This window comes from Furipterus horrens, unplaced genomic scaffold (assembly GCF_987537825.1).
Source record: "Furipterus horrens unplaced genomic scaffold, mFurHor1.1.pri manual_scaffold_11, whole genome shotgun sequence".
NCBI classification, from domain to species: Eukaryota; Metazoa; Chordata; class Mammalia; order Chiroptera; family Furipteridae; genus Furipterus; species Furipterus horrens.
In genome coordinates, this window is record NW_028327181.1 from 90,181,220 (window position 1) to 90,198,181 (window position 16,962).

General features: G+C 53.9%; 1 protein-coding gene across 17 annotated transcripts in view; it reads right to left on the minus strand.

The window, feature by feature from the left end:
- Nucleotides 1-4,008: 4,008 nt before the first annotated feature.
- Nucleotides 4,009-16,962, minus strand: part of MAPT (microtubule associated protein tau) — an 88,538-nt gene continuing 75,584 nt past the window's right edge. For 13 of the 17 annotated variants that reach the window (XM_090292460.1, XM_090292464.1, XM_090292465.1 and 10 more), the window contains 4 exons: nt 12,714-12,806; nt 9,260-9,341; nt 7,185-7,297; nt 4,009-4,476 (listed from right to left, as the gene is read on the minus strand). In XM_090292460.1, the coding sequence (XP_090148586.1) occupies nt 4,261-4,476; nt 7,185-7,297; nt 9,260-9,341; nt 12,714-12,806 (504 nt within the window). In that variant the 3' untranslated portion in view covers nt 4,009-4,260. The remainder of the gene's footprint in view (nt 4,477-7,184; nt 7,298-9,259; nt 9,342-12,713; nt 12,807-16,962) is intronic. The other 4 variants (XM_090292466.1, XM_090292474.1, XM_090292476.1 and 1 more) reach the window with 1 other exon arrangement.

Consider the following 16,962-nt stretch of genomic DNA (forward strand, 5'->3'; position numbering starts at 1 on the left):
CGCAGGCCACTAGGCTAATTCCCAGAGACAAAGATCTCATACACCCACTCCAGCCTTCTCAGGTCTTAAAAACTCTGAAGGCAGCCCTGTGAGCTCAGTCCAGAGGGGACGGACCTGTCTGCTGAAGAGGCTGAGAACTCCTCTTTCACGCTTAGGGCCCCAGAGAGCTAGTAAACTTCATGTCCCGGTTTTAATATTGTTGTGCCCCCCCCCCCTTTTTTTTTTTAATTTTTTAATTTATTGATTTTAGAGGAAGGAAGAGAGAGTGAAACATTGATTTGTTGTTGCACCCATTCACGCATTCATTGGTTGGTCCTTGTATGTGTCCCAGTGGGATCGAGCCCACACCCTCCGTGTACTGAAACAGTGCTCTAGCCAACTGGGCTCCCTGGCCAGGGCTGTTGGTCTCTGAACAAGGCTGGAAAAGGACCTGCAAATCATAGGTCTCGTATCATTTTCTTGTCCTTTGAATTCATGCACCGAGACCTTATTTAATCAGTAATAACTTTTATTTCCAAATTCACTTTTACAGCAACAGTCAGTGTAAATCATTTGTTAAAACACACAGTACACCATATGGACATTCACAGACAGGAAGCTAAGCTAAGATGGTTTCGTGTCGTTCCCCCCCACCCCCACCCTCAGATTACTGAAGAAATCATGGGACTTGCGAGTGCCAGAAATTGTCCCGCCCGACACTGCAAGTTCATGGGCTAAGTCCGTTAGGAGGTGAGACCGGGTCCGTGCCCAGGATAACCCTTTCCAAAGCTGAAGAGCAGCCGTTAGCCTCACGAAGCCACGGATCTGTGGATGGGACACTTGACGAGCTCCATCTCTGCCTTCACCCCCACCTCTTGGTTTTACTTGGGGGACAAAGATAAAAGAGGGTAAAGAAAAAGATTTTAGTGGCTGCAAGATACAGGCTGCATGTCCAGAGCCAGCCGGAAAAGTGACACGGAGGTGCCCTCAGCCTGGAGGAAAGGATGCCAGGGTCTTCGGGAGGCATGATTGTGGGCTTGGGGTCCGGCGAGAGACCAGAGCAACCATTATCTCCAGACGCCTCCTCCAGCCGCCCCGCCTGCCCTGGCTGGGGGCCGTGGGAGGAGCGGCAGCCCGCTGCGCTCGGGAATCCAGTCGGTGAGGGGCGGAGCCCGAGCACCTCTAGCGAATGCAGTTGAAATGAAGGAAAAGGGTTACAACGCGGTGTGACTGCTGCACTCCAAGACTTCCCTTTGCCCACGGTAACTATCTTACAGGTTCCTCCCCCCCAACCCCTACAGCACAACAAGCAATCGCAAACAGGATACAGTCTCACCATTGAAGTCAATTTAAATGGAACTATTGATAGAGTGGAGAGCTTTAAGGAACCAGGCATATAGCATATCTAGCCCACCCAAGGGACATTGGAGGTGGGGAAATGGGGGTGCAGGAGAGCCCAGCCCTGGAGGGATTGTCCTCATTTAAGGTCACACGCTAGCATCCCTTTGCATCTCCCGGCCAGCACTGACATGATCACCCTAATCATGATTTTGAGGCTGATCCCAGTAGCCCATCCTACCAGGGAGATCCCAGGGCCCTGGGAGTACGGTATTGGAGAACAGAGTGCAGGACCTGCAGGAAGAAATGCAGCCAAAACTAGCAGCAGTGAGGAGGGGCCACATCTCTAGCAGCCACCCAGTCTTTAAGCCACATTTCCTTTCTCTTTCTCAGAACCTGGGACCCAAAGGACAGTGGGGAGCCTCGCAGTGGAGAGAGTTCTGGGCGGAGGCGATTTCCTTGTAGGAAAGCTCTGGCTGCAAATGAAGCCTCCAGCCCTGGAGCTGTGGCCCTGGGCTCCTACCAAGGCTCCCAGGGCGGCCTTCACCTACCTCAAGGACAAGTGGCAGGACTGGGCCTGAGATGGCTGAAGCTCTTTAAGCAGCAGTTTACCACAAAGGCTGCGCCCAGTGACAGCAGGTGGGGCCTGTGCAAGGTCATCAGGGGCTCTGGCCAAGGCTTCAGGGGTGGTGTCTGACTTGTCCTCCTTTCTTGGTGGGGAGACCTGAGCTGCCCTTCCTGACGAATGCGGGGCCGGGTGGAGGGTCTACCCAGCGGGCACTGGCTTCATCTTCCTCGGGGTGCAGGGAGTTCGTTGTGAGACCGTCTTTCAGGGCTGCTCCAGGACCGGAGAGGGCTGTTTTCATGCTGCAGGCCAAGCCAGCCACAGACGAGAGGCAGCTCTGCTCTGACAAGGGGAAGCTCTGGGGGTGCGGGGAGGGGCACCCAGCTTCTGCCCTCGTCCTGGGCTTCAGGCCTTCTTCCAGCCGGGGGTCCTCTGATGTCAGAATCTGGTCTCCGTTGGGTCCCAGATGCTGAAGAAAGCCTTTCAGAAGTTGGGGTTCCAGTGTCGGGGTGAGAGACAGCGAGGACCCCCATGAGGGTGGGTTAGAAACCTCTTTACAGGTATTTCAAATACATGCGTCCTTTTTTTTTCTTTTCACTATCATAGTCACTCTGGTGAATCCAAGCATAAACAGACAAGTCTTGACGACAAAGCGACGGGGTGCAGACAGGGAGGGAAAGGCGGCGTCTATGTATACGTTCAGCTGCTCCAGCAGGACAGCCAGCCTGGCTTCCAGTTGGGACCTGGGAAGGACCATTTCCGGGCGGGCATGTTCCCCTCTTAACAGGTGTGAAGGGCTGATTATATGCACTTGGGGCTGAGCAGTGGCTTGGCTCTCTGAGAGGCTGGCAGTCTCAGGCTGGGGCAAAAGTGGGGGGCAGAGGGGACGTGGTCCCTCCCTGGGGGCCTGCCTGTCCTGGTGCCATCTCTGGCAGCCAGGATATCCAATATGGGAAGGGGCCAGGTCCTCTGGGAGGGAAGGGCTCTCCAGGTCAACCTCCAGGGTCACTGCTGAGCCCCATGCTGGCCTTGCCAAGCCCCACATCTGTAATGGGAGGTAAGGTCATCGGGTTCTTCGTGAGGGACATGCCAGTTGGATGAGTGTAACTTAAACCTAGAAACCAAGGTCCCACCTTGTGCCTGGACCTTGCCGTCCCTTGATTTCACCCTTTAGAGTAGGTGCCTCCCACATCCAAACTATGTGAACTGAGAAGGAGAGTGGGGAGGCTGGGACCTCGGGACAGGGTGACACAATGAGGGGTACAGGCAGTGACTGGGCTCCACGCAGCAGTCACAGGGCGTGACGGGGGCAAACAGGTGGCTGCAATGACATGGGAGGAACAGGAGGCTCAGCACCCCCCTCCCAGGCCCCCATACACTCCAGAGATGCCAGCGGCCCAGGCTTGGGGACAGGCGGGTGTCCCCCAAGAGGCACAAGTCCTTACAAGAGAACTGGTTAGCCCTAAAGTCCCAGATCAGTGAGGTGGCCAAAATCGTGGCTGCACGTCCGACTTTCAGAAATAAATAAAACAGGGTTTCCGTGGGGCGGAGGAAAGCCCCTCAGTTCGCCCCCACCCCAGTGGAGGAAGAGCCCCATGGCAGGACATCAGGGTCAGCCTCGTCTGAGGAAGAAGCCCACGGGCTGCCACCCTCCCACCAACCAGCCTTCTGTCCCCTGTTCCCTCAGGATGGGGGAGGGACTGGAGCCCTGCTCCCACAGGCTGCTGTGGACAGTGACCCAAGGCCCGCGGCCCGCAGCAGACCCGGGGCCACCAATTACAGGAGGCCACTTGGTCCCAGAGTGGGCTGTTTGTTCTTCCTGCGGCCCTCCCATGCAGGGAGCAGGTCTCTCCCTCCACGCTTCCTCTCACCCCTCCCCCAGTCCCTCTGCCCCCGCCCAGCCCCACCTGTCCAGCTCACACCAACACACCAGGTTTCCAGTCCTTTGTTGCTGCCGCAGCCTCTGTGACATCCCCAGGATGGGGCCAGAGGAGGGGCGCTCCCAGTCCCTTGAAGGTCCCCAGAAGCACCTTTCAGAGCCTCTCCTCCCTCTTCTACTTAGAGGGGAAAAAAAAAGAATCAAAAGTAATTGCCCAAGGAAATGTTGGGTGTGGCCATCTTGAACGTGTTTTTAAAAATATTTTATTATTCCTAGCCCACCCATCAATTTGGAAAGATGAAATTTGCTCTTATTCCCGTCACTGATTTTGAAGTCCCGAGCCAGAGCCGAGCGACAAAAGCAGGTTAAGTGATTAACCGATTAACCGATCTGTGAGGAGCAGCTGGGGGAGGGCAGAGGGCGAGGGGCCAGGTCGCTATTCTTTTTTTTTCCACACTCACTCTTCTCTCCACGATTATTGACCACCCTGGGGGCCTGATCACAAACCCTGCTTGGCCAGGGAGGCGGACACTTCGTCGGCTAGCGTGGCGAGCTGGGGCGAGTCTACCATGTCGATGCTGCCTGTGGAGGACACGTTGCTGAGGTGCCGCGGAGACGTGTCCCCGGACACCACAGGCGACTTGTACACGATCTCTGCTCCGTGGTCGGTCTTGGCTTTGGCGTTCTCACGGAAGGTCAGCTTGTGGGTTTCGATCTGCGAGACAGGAGGGTGGGGGGTGTTGAGATGAAGAGCCAGGGAAAGGGGTGCACGCCCTGCCCACCTGGCCCCAGTGGGACGGAGCTGATGAAGTGGTGGTGACTATGGTTTTTATTGTTTTCCCCCAGCAAACACTTGTGCAGGGCTCCTGTGTCCCCTGTCCCCCTCTCCAGAGGCGGTGCCCATTGTAACTTTCTTGTCTGTGTGCCCTTACAGAGACATTCCACATGTGCGTATGAGTATATAAAATGTATGTATATATACTTTAATACACATGGTAACAATATCCACAGACTTTGTACTTTGGTTTGTAGACTTAGTCCCTTGTGTTATCAGTTCCTGGTCCCCTTGTGCTTGTCAGTGGCTGGCATTCCACCACAGCAGATGTACCAAAACGTGTCTACTCCCCTAGGGGTGGATATTCGGGCTGTTCCAGCCTTTTGCTGTGACCAACAATGCTGTGTATGAATGACCTTGGATAACCTTGTACACACATCATTTCACACATGTGCAAGTGTCCTACGAGCGCGGCCCGCAGGTCATAAAGCACGCTCGTTTTGATAGCTATCGCCCGATTGCAGATGGAAGTGGTGACGTCCCCAGAGTTACTGCCGCCCCACCGTGAGACACACACGTTCCTCCCCTTTGCCAGTGACAGAACAGTTGGAGGTGGCAGCAGCGGTGCACAGGAAAACGTGGAGAAACAGTGACACAGCCTGGAGCCCAGGGGGCCGAGCGCCAAAGGACCCCTGGGAGACTCAGCGTTACCTAGAGATGCAAGCAGTGCCACGTGACTCCCTCCTCGTGTGCTCTGAAGTGGTGGACACAGTAACTCTCAACCTTTTGGGGGGTCCTAAGACCCCTCTGAGTATCTGGTGAAACCAGACACCCCCCCACCCCCACCCAGACCCACACAATTTTCCCATTCAGTTTTAGGAGTCCATGGACCCCGGGTGAAGAGCCTGTACTACGGAGGGTGCACATGTGGCCGCAGAGAAAAGCCAGGCTCTCGTTGAAGCCATATAGATGCTTATTTTATTCATTTGGGGTCACTGCTTTGACAAAAGGACCCTTCCATATTTCCGTACTTGAAAGGCTTTTCTGACATAAGCTTTGTTAAGAACATTCCTATTGATGTTTTTTAAAAGCTTTGTTCTTAAGTAAAAAATGACAGGGTCCTGGGAATGCTCCCAAGTCCCCCAAACTGAAAGGAACTAAGGCAGGGCTGGGAGGTGTTCTGTGCTCAACTGTGGAGGCAATGGGGGACTGAAAAAGGGGACAGTGTCTTCCGAGCAGTGGTCGGGGTGGGGCGGGCCCACCTCGGAGCCATCACTGAGGGATGAGTTAAAACGGAAGTTCAGACTCAGACTTGTCTCTAATTCATGTTCTTAGATGACTGCAAAATACCAGGAACCTTCCAGAACACTGTCTCATTTGGGCCTCACAGCCACCCTGGGATGTGGGTATTTCTGTCCCTTTTGCTGAAGGAGAAACAGGCTGAGAGTGTTCCCTGATCCGGCCCAGTTCACACCTGCAGAGTCAGGCTCAGAGCTTCTCTCAGGACACAGAAGCTTCCAGAGATGGGGGCCGAGACCTTCCTCCAGCAAGGCCAAGGTCCTGTCCTCCCCTCAGCCTGTGTGGGGCTGTGCCTAGGGGTCAGATCTGGCCCCAGGTCTCCGTTTGCCACCTCTCCAGCAAGTGCTTCTCCAAAACCCAAAACCGCATTGTCAGGTTTTCATGTCGGTGCAAGAAGGGGTGTGTGTCTGCACAGGTCCAGGCCGAGAGCTAGGTAGACCTGCCTGCTGGAGGGAGGATGGGCGGGGGGGGGGGGGGGGTTGCCACGGTGACTCCAGCAGCCACCAAGTGTGGTGTGATGGAAAGATGGCCCTGTGGCTACTCCAACCAGCTGGGCCACCGTGGGCAGTGCCCTTTCTTATGCCAGACTGGGTCTCAGATTCTGTGCCCATTCTGGGACATCTTTTGTCCCTCCGTCACTCCTCAGTCATCACTGGGAGCCACTAGAGACTGGAGTGAGCCACTTCAGAACTTGAAGGCGGTGGGTGTGGCTGGGAACCCCAAGGGCGCTTGGGCTGCATTTATGCAGATGAGGAAAGCCCAGCCACAGACCGCATCCTGTGACGGTGGCCCAGAGGGAGCGTGCTCAGAGCCACACGCATCCTGGGGCCCCCACCCCCATGCTTACACAGCCAGACCCACAGCCAGGCCTGGTCCAGCAGCCTCCCCACGGGCACTTCCATGACAGAGCCTTTGCTGAAATCTGGATTTCAGCATCACTGGTTTGCTCTTAACTGTCCAGTGACCCATTTAGCAAATGAGGTTATATTCCCATGACTTGTTCTGGGTGCTCTGGGGCTGGCTTTGGGATGGCTCCTTTTGTGGTTTGCTTGCCAGCCACAGGGCCTAGGACGTTGGCTCTCCCCTCTGACTGCACTAAAGAACCACCTGAGGACTTTAAAAACTCCGGGTGTCCAGACTGCACCTGAGACCAGCCAGAATCTCCAGGGTGTGGCCTGGACATCAAATTCAGGCCGAGCCCCACAGTCCCAGTGGTTGCTGAGAAGCCACATCCAGCCAGTCACTACACGGTCTTCGGCTTCCCTCCGGAAAACAGGACCAGGCTTGTCTACCCCACTCAGTCGACAGCCACCTTCAAAAGCGGCCTCCTCCCTGCCTGCCCCTTTTACCTTTTTATTCCCTCCGCCAGGGACGTGGGTGATGTTATCCAGGGACCCGATCTTCGACTGGACTCTATCCTTGAAGTCCAGCTTCTCAGACTTTACCTCCACCTGGCCGCCCCCTGGAACACAGCACACAAGAGCACAGGCCCTGAGGCAGGGATTCCAAGTGGACACCAATCTTTGGGAGCAGCTAAGACCCTCCTGCATTTAGAATGTGGTTTGGACACAAGCCGGTCCTAAAGGGCTTGAAAACAGTTTGCTTCATCTCTCTAATCAAGGTATGCATCAAATATTTACTCAGAAAACTTCCTCCTTAGATAACGCAAAGGTAAATGACAGCTTGGTGTGGGAGAAATTACTCTAAATGTGTTGGCTTTCAAAGAATGAACTCTTTTCTATGTCAACATCCTGTAAGCTGTAGGCCTATAAGACCTGAAAATTAAACTAAAGGTCAAAAGCACCCAAAATAAGGAAGAGCCCTGACCCTTTCTGTCTCCTCAGACACCCGATGCCACACCCCAGGGGAGATGGGGCCTGAGGACCAGAGAAACTACAGTTGACCTTGAACAACACGGGCTTGAACTGTGGGGGTCCACATACATGCAGACTTTTCAGTTAATACTATGTCTATTCCTTATGATTTTCTTTAGTTACTGTTACAGTATATAATACATATAACATCCGAAGTATGTATTCATCATATTGGAAAAGTTTCCAGCCAATAGGAGGCTATGGGGAGTTCAGTTCTGGGGGAGTCAGAGTTACACGCAGATTTTTGATTGCACAGCAGTCAGCACCTGACCCCCCATGTTGTTCAAGGGTCAACTGTACATTACTTTTGGGGGAATGATAAAGGCACCCGTGAAAGCCGCTCACAGTGGGGCAGGATGGTGGCACCAGGTAAGGGATAGCTGTCCCTGGGTGGGACTGAACTCCCACAAAATATCCAAGGGAGCCAGGAGAGAATGAGACCTGGTGAGCGATGCTTCTGGCAGCCTTCTCTCCCCACAGCTCTGCTTCCAGTCAAGACGTCCCTCTGCCCCAGGGCCTAACAAGACAGACGCCCTGCTCCGCCTCCCAGGCGGGAGCTGGAACCTAGGGCTGTGCTGCCCAGCATGGCCAGCCACATGTGCCCACCTCAAGTGTTTTCTTTTTTTAGGAAACTTGTTTTTAATTGAATTTATTGGGGTGACATTGGTTCATAAAACCATACCAACACAGGCTTCAAGTGTACAACTCAGTAAAACATCACCTGCACACTGCACCGCTCACCCATCACCCAAAGTCAGGTCCCTTTCCGTCCCCATTTTGTCCCCCCTTTGCCCGCCTCCACCTCCCCCAACCCCTTTCCCTCTGGCTGTCGCCACACTGTCGTCATGGCTAAGTGTTTTTAAACATTTCCTTCTTCTCTACAGCTGAGGAGTATCCAGTGTGTAAATGTATGCTTAAATTGATAATTAAATAAAATGAGTTCAGCTTCTCAACTGCACTAGCCACGTTTCCTGTGCTCAACAACCACGTGTGGTCAGTGGCTACCACACTGGACCTCACAGGTACAGACTATTTCCATCAATGCAGAAAGCTCTGCGGAGAGCGCTGATGTCGGGGGGGGGGGGGGGGGGGGTTAAGAGTGGCGGAGAGCCAGTAGTATCGTTATGTGTCCAAACAAAGTCAGAGGGGGCATGGCACTGGCCCAGGGGTCCCGTGTGGAAGTTTGTGCAGTTGCTGAAGTGTCTCCCATGTTGGCTGGGGACCAAGCTGGGACATCCATACAGCCAGCCTTCGGGGCCAGACCAGGTGCGTCCCCAGCCCTAGAGGCCCCGTGTTCAGCCTACTTGGAGAGCCGTGGGTAAGGGTCTAGGACCAGCATCTGTCCTCTCCTCCCCTTGTCTCGGCCAGTGTGGCCCTGCTCAGGAGCGGGACAGGACAGCCACGGCTCCCAGGCCCCACCAAGTGCCACCCCCAACACTCTCCCTGCTGGCCCATCAATACCTCCCAGCCACCTCAGGAGCAGGACCAGGAAGTCCTGTCCCCTCCGCCCCAGGCCTGCCAGCCCCATGTTCCCCGCCTGGGAAGGCTACCTGGCTTATGATGGATGTTGCCTAGTGAGCCACACTTGGAGGTCACCTTGCTCAGATCCACTGGTTTGTAGACTATTTGCACCTGGAAGGGAGAGAGGATGAGCGGGGGTCGGGGGAGGGGCGGGCAGAGAGAATAAAACAGGATTATTTTATGACGGGCACAACACAATGAGGAGCAGCTGCGTGGGTCCAGGCCGGCTGGACAGTGTTTCCTGTCTGCCGGGAGGCACACACCCTAGTCATCATGGTGGGAAAACATGTGGTTGGAACTCTGCCAACCCTGCCCGGAGGGAGCTGGGTCTTCACAAAATAACTGTGGGACTGGAGTGTCTTCAGGGAAAAACAGGATACTTTGTCATTGTGCAGGGCCTGTGCATTTGCTTAGCAAACCCACGTAGAACAGTCACTCTTCCCTGACATGAAATAGATCACATTCAGTGAAGACGCGGAGAAAGAAGGATCAATACGATCCGTTTGTGCAGCGTTTGAAAAATCTCATTGGAAAAGCAAAGGAGAGATGTATCTGCTGGTCCTCAAAAGAGGAGAGGGTGGGGTGGGGGCGAGAGGTGGGTTTTCTCCCGGGAGAAGCTTCCAGAAACCCCAGCACACACGCAGCAAGAGCAGTGACAGCGAGCAGCCAGGCGACTCGGGCGTCAGAGCCAGTTGGCACCTGAGGGTCCGGAAAGTGACACCAGCAAGAGGGGCAGGTGGCCCAGCGGACACCACTGGGTTAGCAGACTCACACATTCCAGGGAGGCCTAGGGCTCCGAGGCACAGACTGGGCCCTCGGGTCCACCACGTGGCCGGCCACACTGCCCACCCCCCCAAGGGGGGTGGCAGCCTCGGTCCTGCCTGCTGATCTCAGCCCAAGAACCAGCTTCCCAGAAGGAGGGCACCCCCAAGGGACTTGCATCAGCAGATGGGTCTTTGTGGCTGTGAGAGGTCCCCAGGTGGTCACTGAGGGTTACTTCCCAGCAGTGACCTTGTGTGAAGCCACCAGGGGGTGCAGGAGGCCAATCACCCAGTGGACTTACGCTCCCTGCCCCAGAGTTAGTTACTCAGGAGAGAGATGGCCTCATGCCTGAGAATGGCTTTAACAAGGACACCAGGAAAAAGGGGTTCTCCTTAGGTCGGTCATCTGCAACAATCCCCAATGTTTTGGTTAGTCAGAATCATCCTGGCATGTGCCATTAGTTGATGGAGAGTTGAGTGGGTCCGGCAGGTAGATGTTAGGTGGGAGCACCCGGGTGCACCCGTAAGGGTGGGGGTGGGTAAGGAATGACCCGGAGAACAGGCCTGGGAGAGAGCTGGGCCCTGGGGTGGGTACCGAGGAGGTGGGCACCGAGGAGTTGGGCACCAAGGAGGTGGGCAAGGAGCTATGGGGACTCCTCCCGGCAGGAGGGAGGTGGAGATGTTGATGTGACCCAGGCTTCTCGCTCTTCCCTGCAGCCTGGATGAGGTAGCTTGTGGAGGAGGAGGGCGGGGTTGAACCTGGAATGAATGGCAGAGGGGAAAGAGGAGAGGGTGAGGGTGGGATCTAGAGCGGGAGGCGTGGGGTCGGGCAGACTGACTGCAGGCCAGCGTTGGGAGGCCAGGCTCTGCCTTAGACGGGCACCCGGAGCCAGCCGGGGGTGGGGGATCCCAAGATGGAGAAGGAGCAAGGCCTGCCTGCCAGGAAGTCACCTCCAGACTGGGGAGCAGAAGGCAAGCCAGAGTCCGGAGCCCAGGCTGGGGGTCCAGCGCCCCCGAAACACCTGAGGCTGACACTGTGCAGGGGCTTATAACCCCCAGCCACCTTTCACCAGAGGGGCTGGCTTCCTGCGAAGGCTCCCCTGCAGACAAGCCTGGCAGTGGACTGATTGCAGGCGCAGGAGAGCCTGTAGGGCTCTGCCAGGTCACAGGCTAACGCACAGGCCGGCACAGCGCGCAGGACGGACAGGAGGTGCCCAAGGAAGTCCCCTGAAGTCCTGTAATTGCCATCAGCAGTGGGAATGTACTCTCCTCCCACCTTGCTCCCGAAGGAGCCGTCTGCTGGCTTCGGCCCGCTGGACCCCACGGCCTCAGCCTCCCCGGCACCGCCTCCCACCAGCTGACCAGACACCAGTGAAGCCGGAGCGCGTGCCGCCGCCTCTGGCCGGACCCCCGTCTGCAGCAAAGCCAGAGAACCAGGAGGCAAAGCTAAGAGCAATGTGAGCACGGGCTGGGGCGGGGGGTAGAGGGGTCCCCACACCTCTCGGCAGAAGACAGGGTGGCAGTGGGACAGGACAGCAGGGACTGGGGAACAGAGGAGACAGCAGACACTGGGGGGGAGTGTTAGTGAAGCGCCATGCAGCAGCAGCAGCAGCAGCAGCGTGGTGAGTGCCCCCTCGGGGTCGGGGGTCCGCGGAGGGCTCCCAGGGTCAGGGGCTCAGGGCGGAGGCAGAAGCACATTGCAAGAATAAACCCTCGGGCTGGATGAGGTGGGGGGCAGCCCCTCGGGGCCATCACCACACCCTGGGTCGCCAGCCAGGAGCAAGGGGCCCGCTCTCAGAAACCGCCCTCTCCCCGTGGGCGGGCTTCAAGTGGTCCCAAACCTGCCCCGCAATGTGGTAGGCTGGGGCAGCGAGGCGCGGGCTGCGGAGAAAGGGGAGTCTCGGGATGCCAAGTCTGCGCCCACTGCTGAACAGGGGACCCTGGGAGGATGACAGCAGAGCTGATCAGGTGGGGAAGTGAGGTGCCAGGGCAGATCACAGGGACAGTCCACTGGGGGTTCAGGGAGTTCCCTGGGAACGTTTGGAGGAATCCAAACTTAAAAGGGCTCAGAGCAGCATTTCCAGGTCAACCCTGCTGCAGGCGGGTCCCCTGGGGTACTCTGGTTGGGCTCCGCATCTGAGTCTCTGCAAGGGGGTGGAGCTGGTTTTAAACGTGAGCGCGAGGCTTGGGCCCTGGCTCACCGCCCGCAAGTGCAGGGGACAGCGGCGAGCAGAGACTGGACTTGTCTTGCTCGGAGGCAGCAGACAGGGTAAGGCCTCTGTCCACTCATCAGAGTCAGCTGTTCACAGCAGAGCTACTCAAAGTGAACCTGCCCAGGTGATGGGGGAGGAGGTGACAGTCATCCTAGGTGTGCCACCTTCAGCCCAAACTCATAGGGACTGTGGGGCTCCCAGGAGCCCATGCTGGGTGGTGAGAGCGGCCATGGTGGGTGGTAATGCTTTGAGGACCCCGCCCCCAGGTATGAGCCACAGAGAGGGTCAGCCATCTTCCCTCCACTGCCCGTGCAGGTGGGGGACCCATAGGTGCTGGGCACCCCGCCTACAACAGTGGGCATGGGTATGGGGAGCCTGGGCTATGTTTCCTTGGGGACACAGACTGAGAACGGTTTATTCTGTGCAATGTCTCGCAAAGATACACACTCAAGCCGCTTCTTAAAAACCAGAACCGCAGTCGGGCGCAGGGAAAGTGTGAAGGTACTCACACTGCCGCCTCCTGGCACGTGTTTGATATTATCCTTTGAGCCACACCTGGACTGGACGTTGCTAAGATCCAACTTCTTATTAATTATCTGCACCTTTGACAGCCAGAAAAAAGGATGAGTAACCCAGCACATCCAGATGCCCCTGCTCTGCACAGCTACTCCTGACCGCAGGGCAGGGAGGGGAGGGCCCAGGCGGCTCCCCAGGAAGGCATTCCAGGATTGTGGGTGATCAGGGGTGGACCCCACCTTACAGCACGGGGTATACAAGACATCCATCTGGAGGCAGTTCTTCACTTGACTAAAAGGATCATGTCACGAGGCCCCTGAGGGAGCCCCCATGAGGCCCATAAAGCGGCGTTGAGTGTTCACGAGTTTGGGAAGGAGTAAGACATGCTCACTTATGTTCTTAAATGAACAATGAAGAGTCCCACCTGGGCCTCATTCACACACCTGCCAGACCCGTCCACACTGACCGAGGCCTTGCTGTGGCTGTTCTCAAGCTTCCCAGGCGATGGAGTCAGCTGCAGGTGTTTTGGGTTTTTTTAATTCCCAGACCCCACCCCAACCTAGACTCCGGACCTCAGTCTCTGCGCTCCTGAAAAGTGCCTGTGACTGCACTGCTGGATTCAAGGGTCACTGAGGTCAGTAGGAGGACCCAGGTGGCTTTAGGGACAAGCCGATCCGCACCCCCGTTTCGTGTGAGGACTTGGTCTCATGGAAGGCAGGGTAACCGCTGTCCGTCCTTCCAGCCATCAGCACACCCTCATCCACAACCCGGCAGGTGCTACAGGGAGTTGGGCCGATGCCCCAGGTGTGTCCCCTCAGCTTTCCTGAGCAGGTGGCCCAGATGGTAGCAATCCCACTGCAGTTCTGGGAGGAGCCTTCCTCTAGGCACCAGGGAGAAGGGGTGGGGATATCAACGTCTCAGTGGGGAATAATTTAGACCCAGTTTGCCTAAAAACTATGGCACAGAGAAGGAGAGATGAAAAACTCCACTTCAGCCCCGACCGGTGTGGCTCAGTTGGGCACCATCCTGTGAACTGACAGGTTGCTGGTTTGATTCCCGGTCAGGGTACATGTCTGAGTTGCTGGTTTGGGTTCCCAGATGAGGGGCGTGTGAGAGGCAACGGATCGACTTATCTCTCTCACACTGGTGTTTCTCTCTCTCTCTTTTCCCTCCCATCCCCTTTCTCCAAAAATAAATAAGCCCTAGCCATGTGGCTCAGTTGGTGGGAGTGTGGCTGCATGCACCCAAAGGTTGTGGTTTCAATCTTAAGTGAGCAACCGATCATGTTTCCTTCTCACGTCAATGTCTCTCTCTGTTTGTCTCTCTCTGTCTCTCTCTCTCTCTCAAAAATAAATATATCTTCAGATGAGGATTAAAAAAAAATGTGAAAGAAAGATTCCACTTTGCTGGAGCAATACCGTCCTCATCACGGCGGTCTCCCCCTCAGGAGCTCTGAGTTTGGAAACACTGCCACAGCTGCTGTCAATCACGGATATAAATAACTCACCTGGGCTGCCCAGTGAAGAACGAGCATCGCTCTCGGAGTCGCTGCCCCAGAGGCCCAGGGACTGTTAGGATGGCTGTGGCTGGGAGTGTCACAGCCCTGACCTGGCTCAACGGGAGGAGGGTCCCCCACTCTGACGCAAGAGCCAGAGCCGGCCACCAAGGGGTCCGCAGGTCCCCAGCAAAACAAATAAGGATGTGACAGCAAAATGGGTCCATCCTACTTTTTGGTGTTAAAATGGCCTTTCCTAGAGTATTGAATTACTAATTATTAAATCACATTAATAGTAGATGTTTATTATTTTTAGATGTCCTTAATCTGGGAAAATAAAAGAGCAATCTTCTCTTGGACTTCATCCCTAGCTTTTTTCCTTAGTCTGAACCTGGAAACCTGGGAAACGTATCTAACTTACCTCTTTATTTTCTTTTATGTTCCTTTAAAATACAAGGCTATGTATTTTTTCATAGGAAAGGAATATAACGTTCTGATTTTAAAGAGATTAGAAATGCAAAAGTTTTCTTGCCGTCTGAACAGAATCACTATTGCATTTCATTGTATTCACTTCAAGTCTCACATATAAAAATAAGCTCCCATCCTATGCATAGAAATACTAGCCATGACTGTGCCCATACATTGTGCATCTTGCTTTACCTTAAGCACCTGCCATGTTCTGCAGGCAGCAGAGCTGTGTTTTCAGTAATATGTCTTATTCCACTGGGGATATCTGTGCTATCAGATACTTACATTGATTCCATTTTATTAATTTGTTTCCATTTTAGATAATATCAACAGCCTCACCATGAACATCTTTCTGCAACCAGTTTCTTTCCCCTTATTATGGATTATTTCCGAAGTATACAGACCCAGAACTAGCATTTCTGGGCCAGAGTTACAAATATTCTAAAAATGCTCAACACAGCTCTCTAAATGGCTTTCTAAAAGGATGGGATAAATTTACCCTGAGAGCACTGTTCAGAAAGTCAGTTCCACCATATTGCTGCCAATATCGGTCATTTAAACATTTGGCTTATTTCTTTGACTAACATAAGTGCTACCACGTTGTTGGCTTATTCTGCATTTCTTTCGTTATTACTAAAATTGCTCCTTTGCCCCCTTTTGGCTAGTAGGTGTATTTCTAATATACAAATGTTTGTGTTTGTGTATGTCTTCCTAACATACGAATGTTTGTCTATATGTACGCCATTCCTGTCTTTGTGATTTCTCCTTTGGTTTTTAAATATAAAACCACCTCTCCTCCAGAAACTGGATAACTACCTAACTCCACGTCACCTCCCTCGGCCATCACCCCCTCAGCTCACTGATCACGAGGCCACCAGAGGCCCGGAGAGGCTCGGCGACTTGTCTCAAGTCCATGACAGAACCACACGGGACTCTGGATTCCGGCATTTCCGTGGCCACGAGCTACAGATGTGACAAGGACATTCTGCCTGAGCTGCCTGTCCTCAAGGCTGTTGTGTCATAAGTCAAACAAAACAACACTGGGAGGACTCTGGGGCGCGCTCCTGCCTGCGAGGAGGCGCTGACATGGACAGCCCGGCTGGAGCCTTGGGCCGGGAGCAGATGGCAGAACGGGCTTGCTCGCTTCTTGACGAGTTGCTCTCGCCCTCCCAATCCTGTCTCTGTTTCGGTTTGTGCCACCCTCAGATTTTAAGGAATCTCACATGAACAACTGGTCACTGGTTATTTACAGCTTTCAGCTGGGTGAGTCCCAGAGGCAAACTTGCCTCCTTTTGATGGGGGACTCAGATGTTGGGAAATTTTAGTCCTTGGTAACAGCCAAGAAGCTTAGTAATCAATGTATGTGGAAAGCTGTTGTTTTAGGAACTGGAGGTATGACCCTCCTTGACCCCAGGTAACCATAAGCAGTTCCACCTTTGTGCCTCAGGACTGCAAGCAATCAAGATGCTATCTGAGCCATTGTGCTCCAGGGTGATCTGACCACCGCCCAGGGTACAAAGACCACTGCCCAGGACACAGATGAAAGAATGCTGTAGCTTTTATCCAGTTAACCTTTTCCCGAATTCCAAATCCCTTACCTACACTTTTCTTCTCCTTATAAAAAAGGTCTGTTTAAGACAGTCTGTTAGGGTACAAACCCACTGTCTTCTCAGATCCCCAACCATCTGAATAAAGTGCCCGTAAAGATTCCGTCCCTGTCTCTGCTTATTGGGTTGGGAGATGAGAGGCAGCAGGACACAGCTTTTCCGGTTTCACTTTCACAAAGAGCCGTTTAGAATTAGAAAACACACACACACACACACACACACACACACTAATAAAACAAGAAAAGTTAAAGGGTAAGGTAAAAGAATGGGAGGCCATTACCACTGACAATTACAAGATGGATCATTGAACTCTGAGCTTCCTGGAAGCCAAGGCAAAAAGGAAAACAGGATGGGTTACATAACTCACCTTATCTGACAAAACTCACCAGGTTTTCAAGGAAAATAACCTGTTTTCTATGAATCCATACAAGAAATTCATCAAGTGAATCAAGAGACATTAAGCAATAAGATCTGCAACATACATAGAAATGTTTTCTCCCCTAATGTGGCTTTTTCTTGTTCTAATCCCACAAAAAAGGCAACAAGCTTTTGTGGGATTTGGCAATAGACACAAGGATATTTACAAAGCAGACACGAATTACTGTTGGTTGTCAGATTAAGCCAACACCCTTTACAGAATTTAGAGTTACAGAAAGGAGAACAAAGGATAAT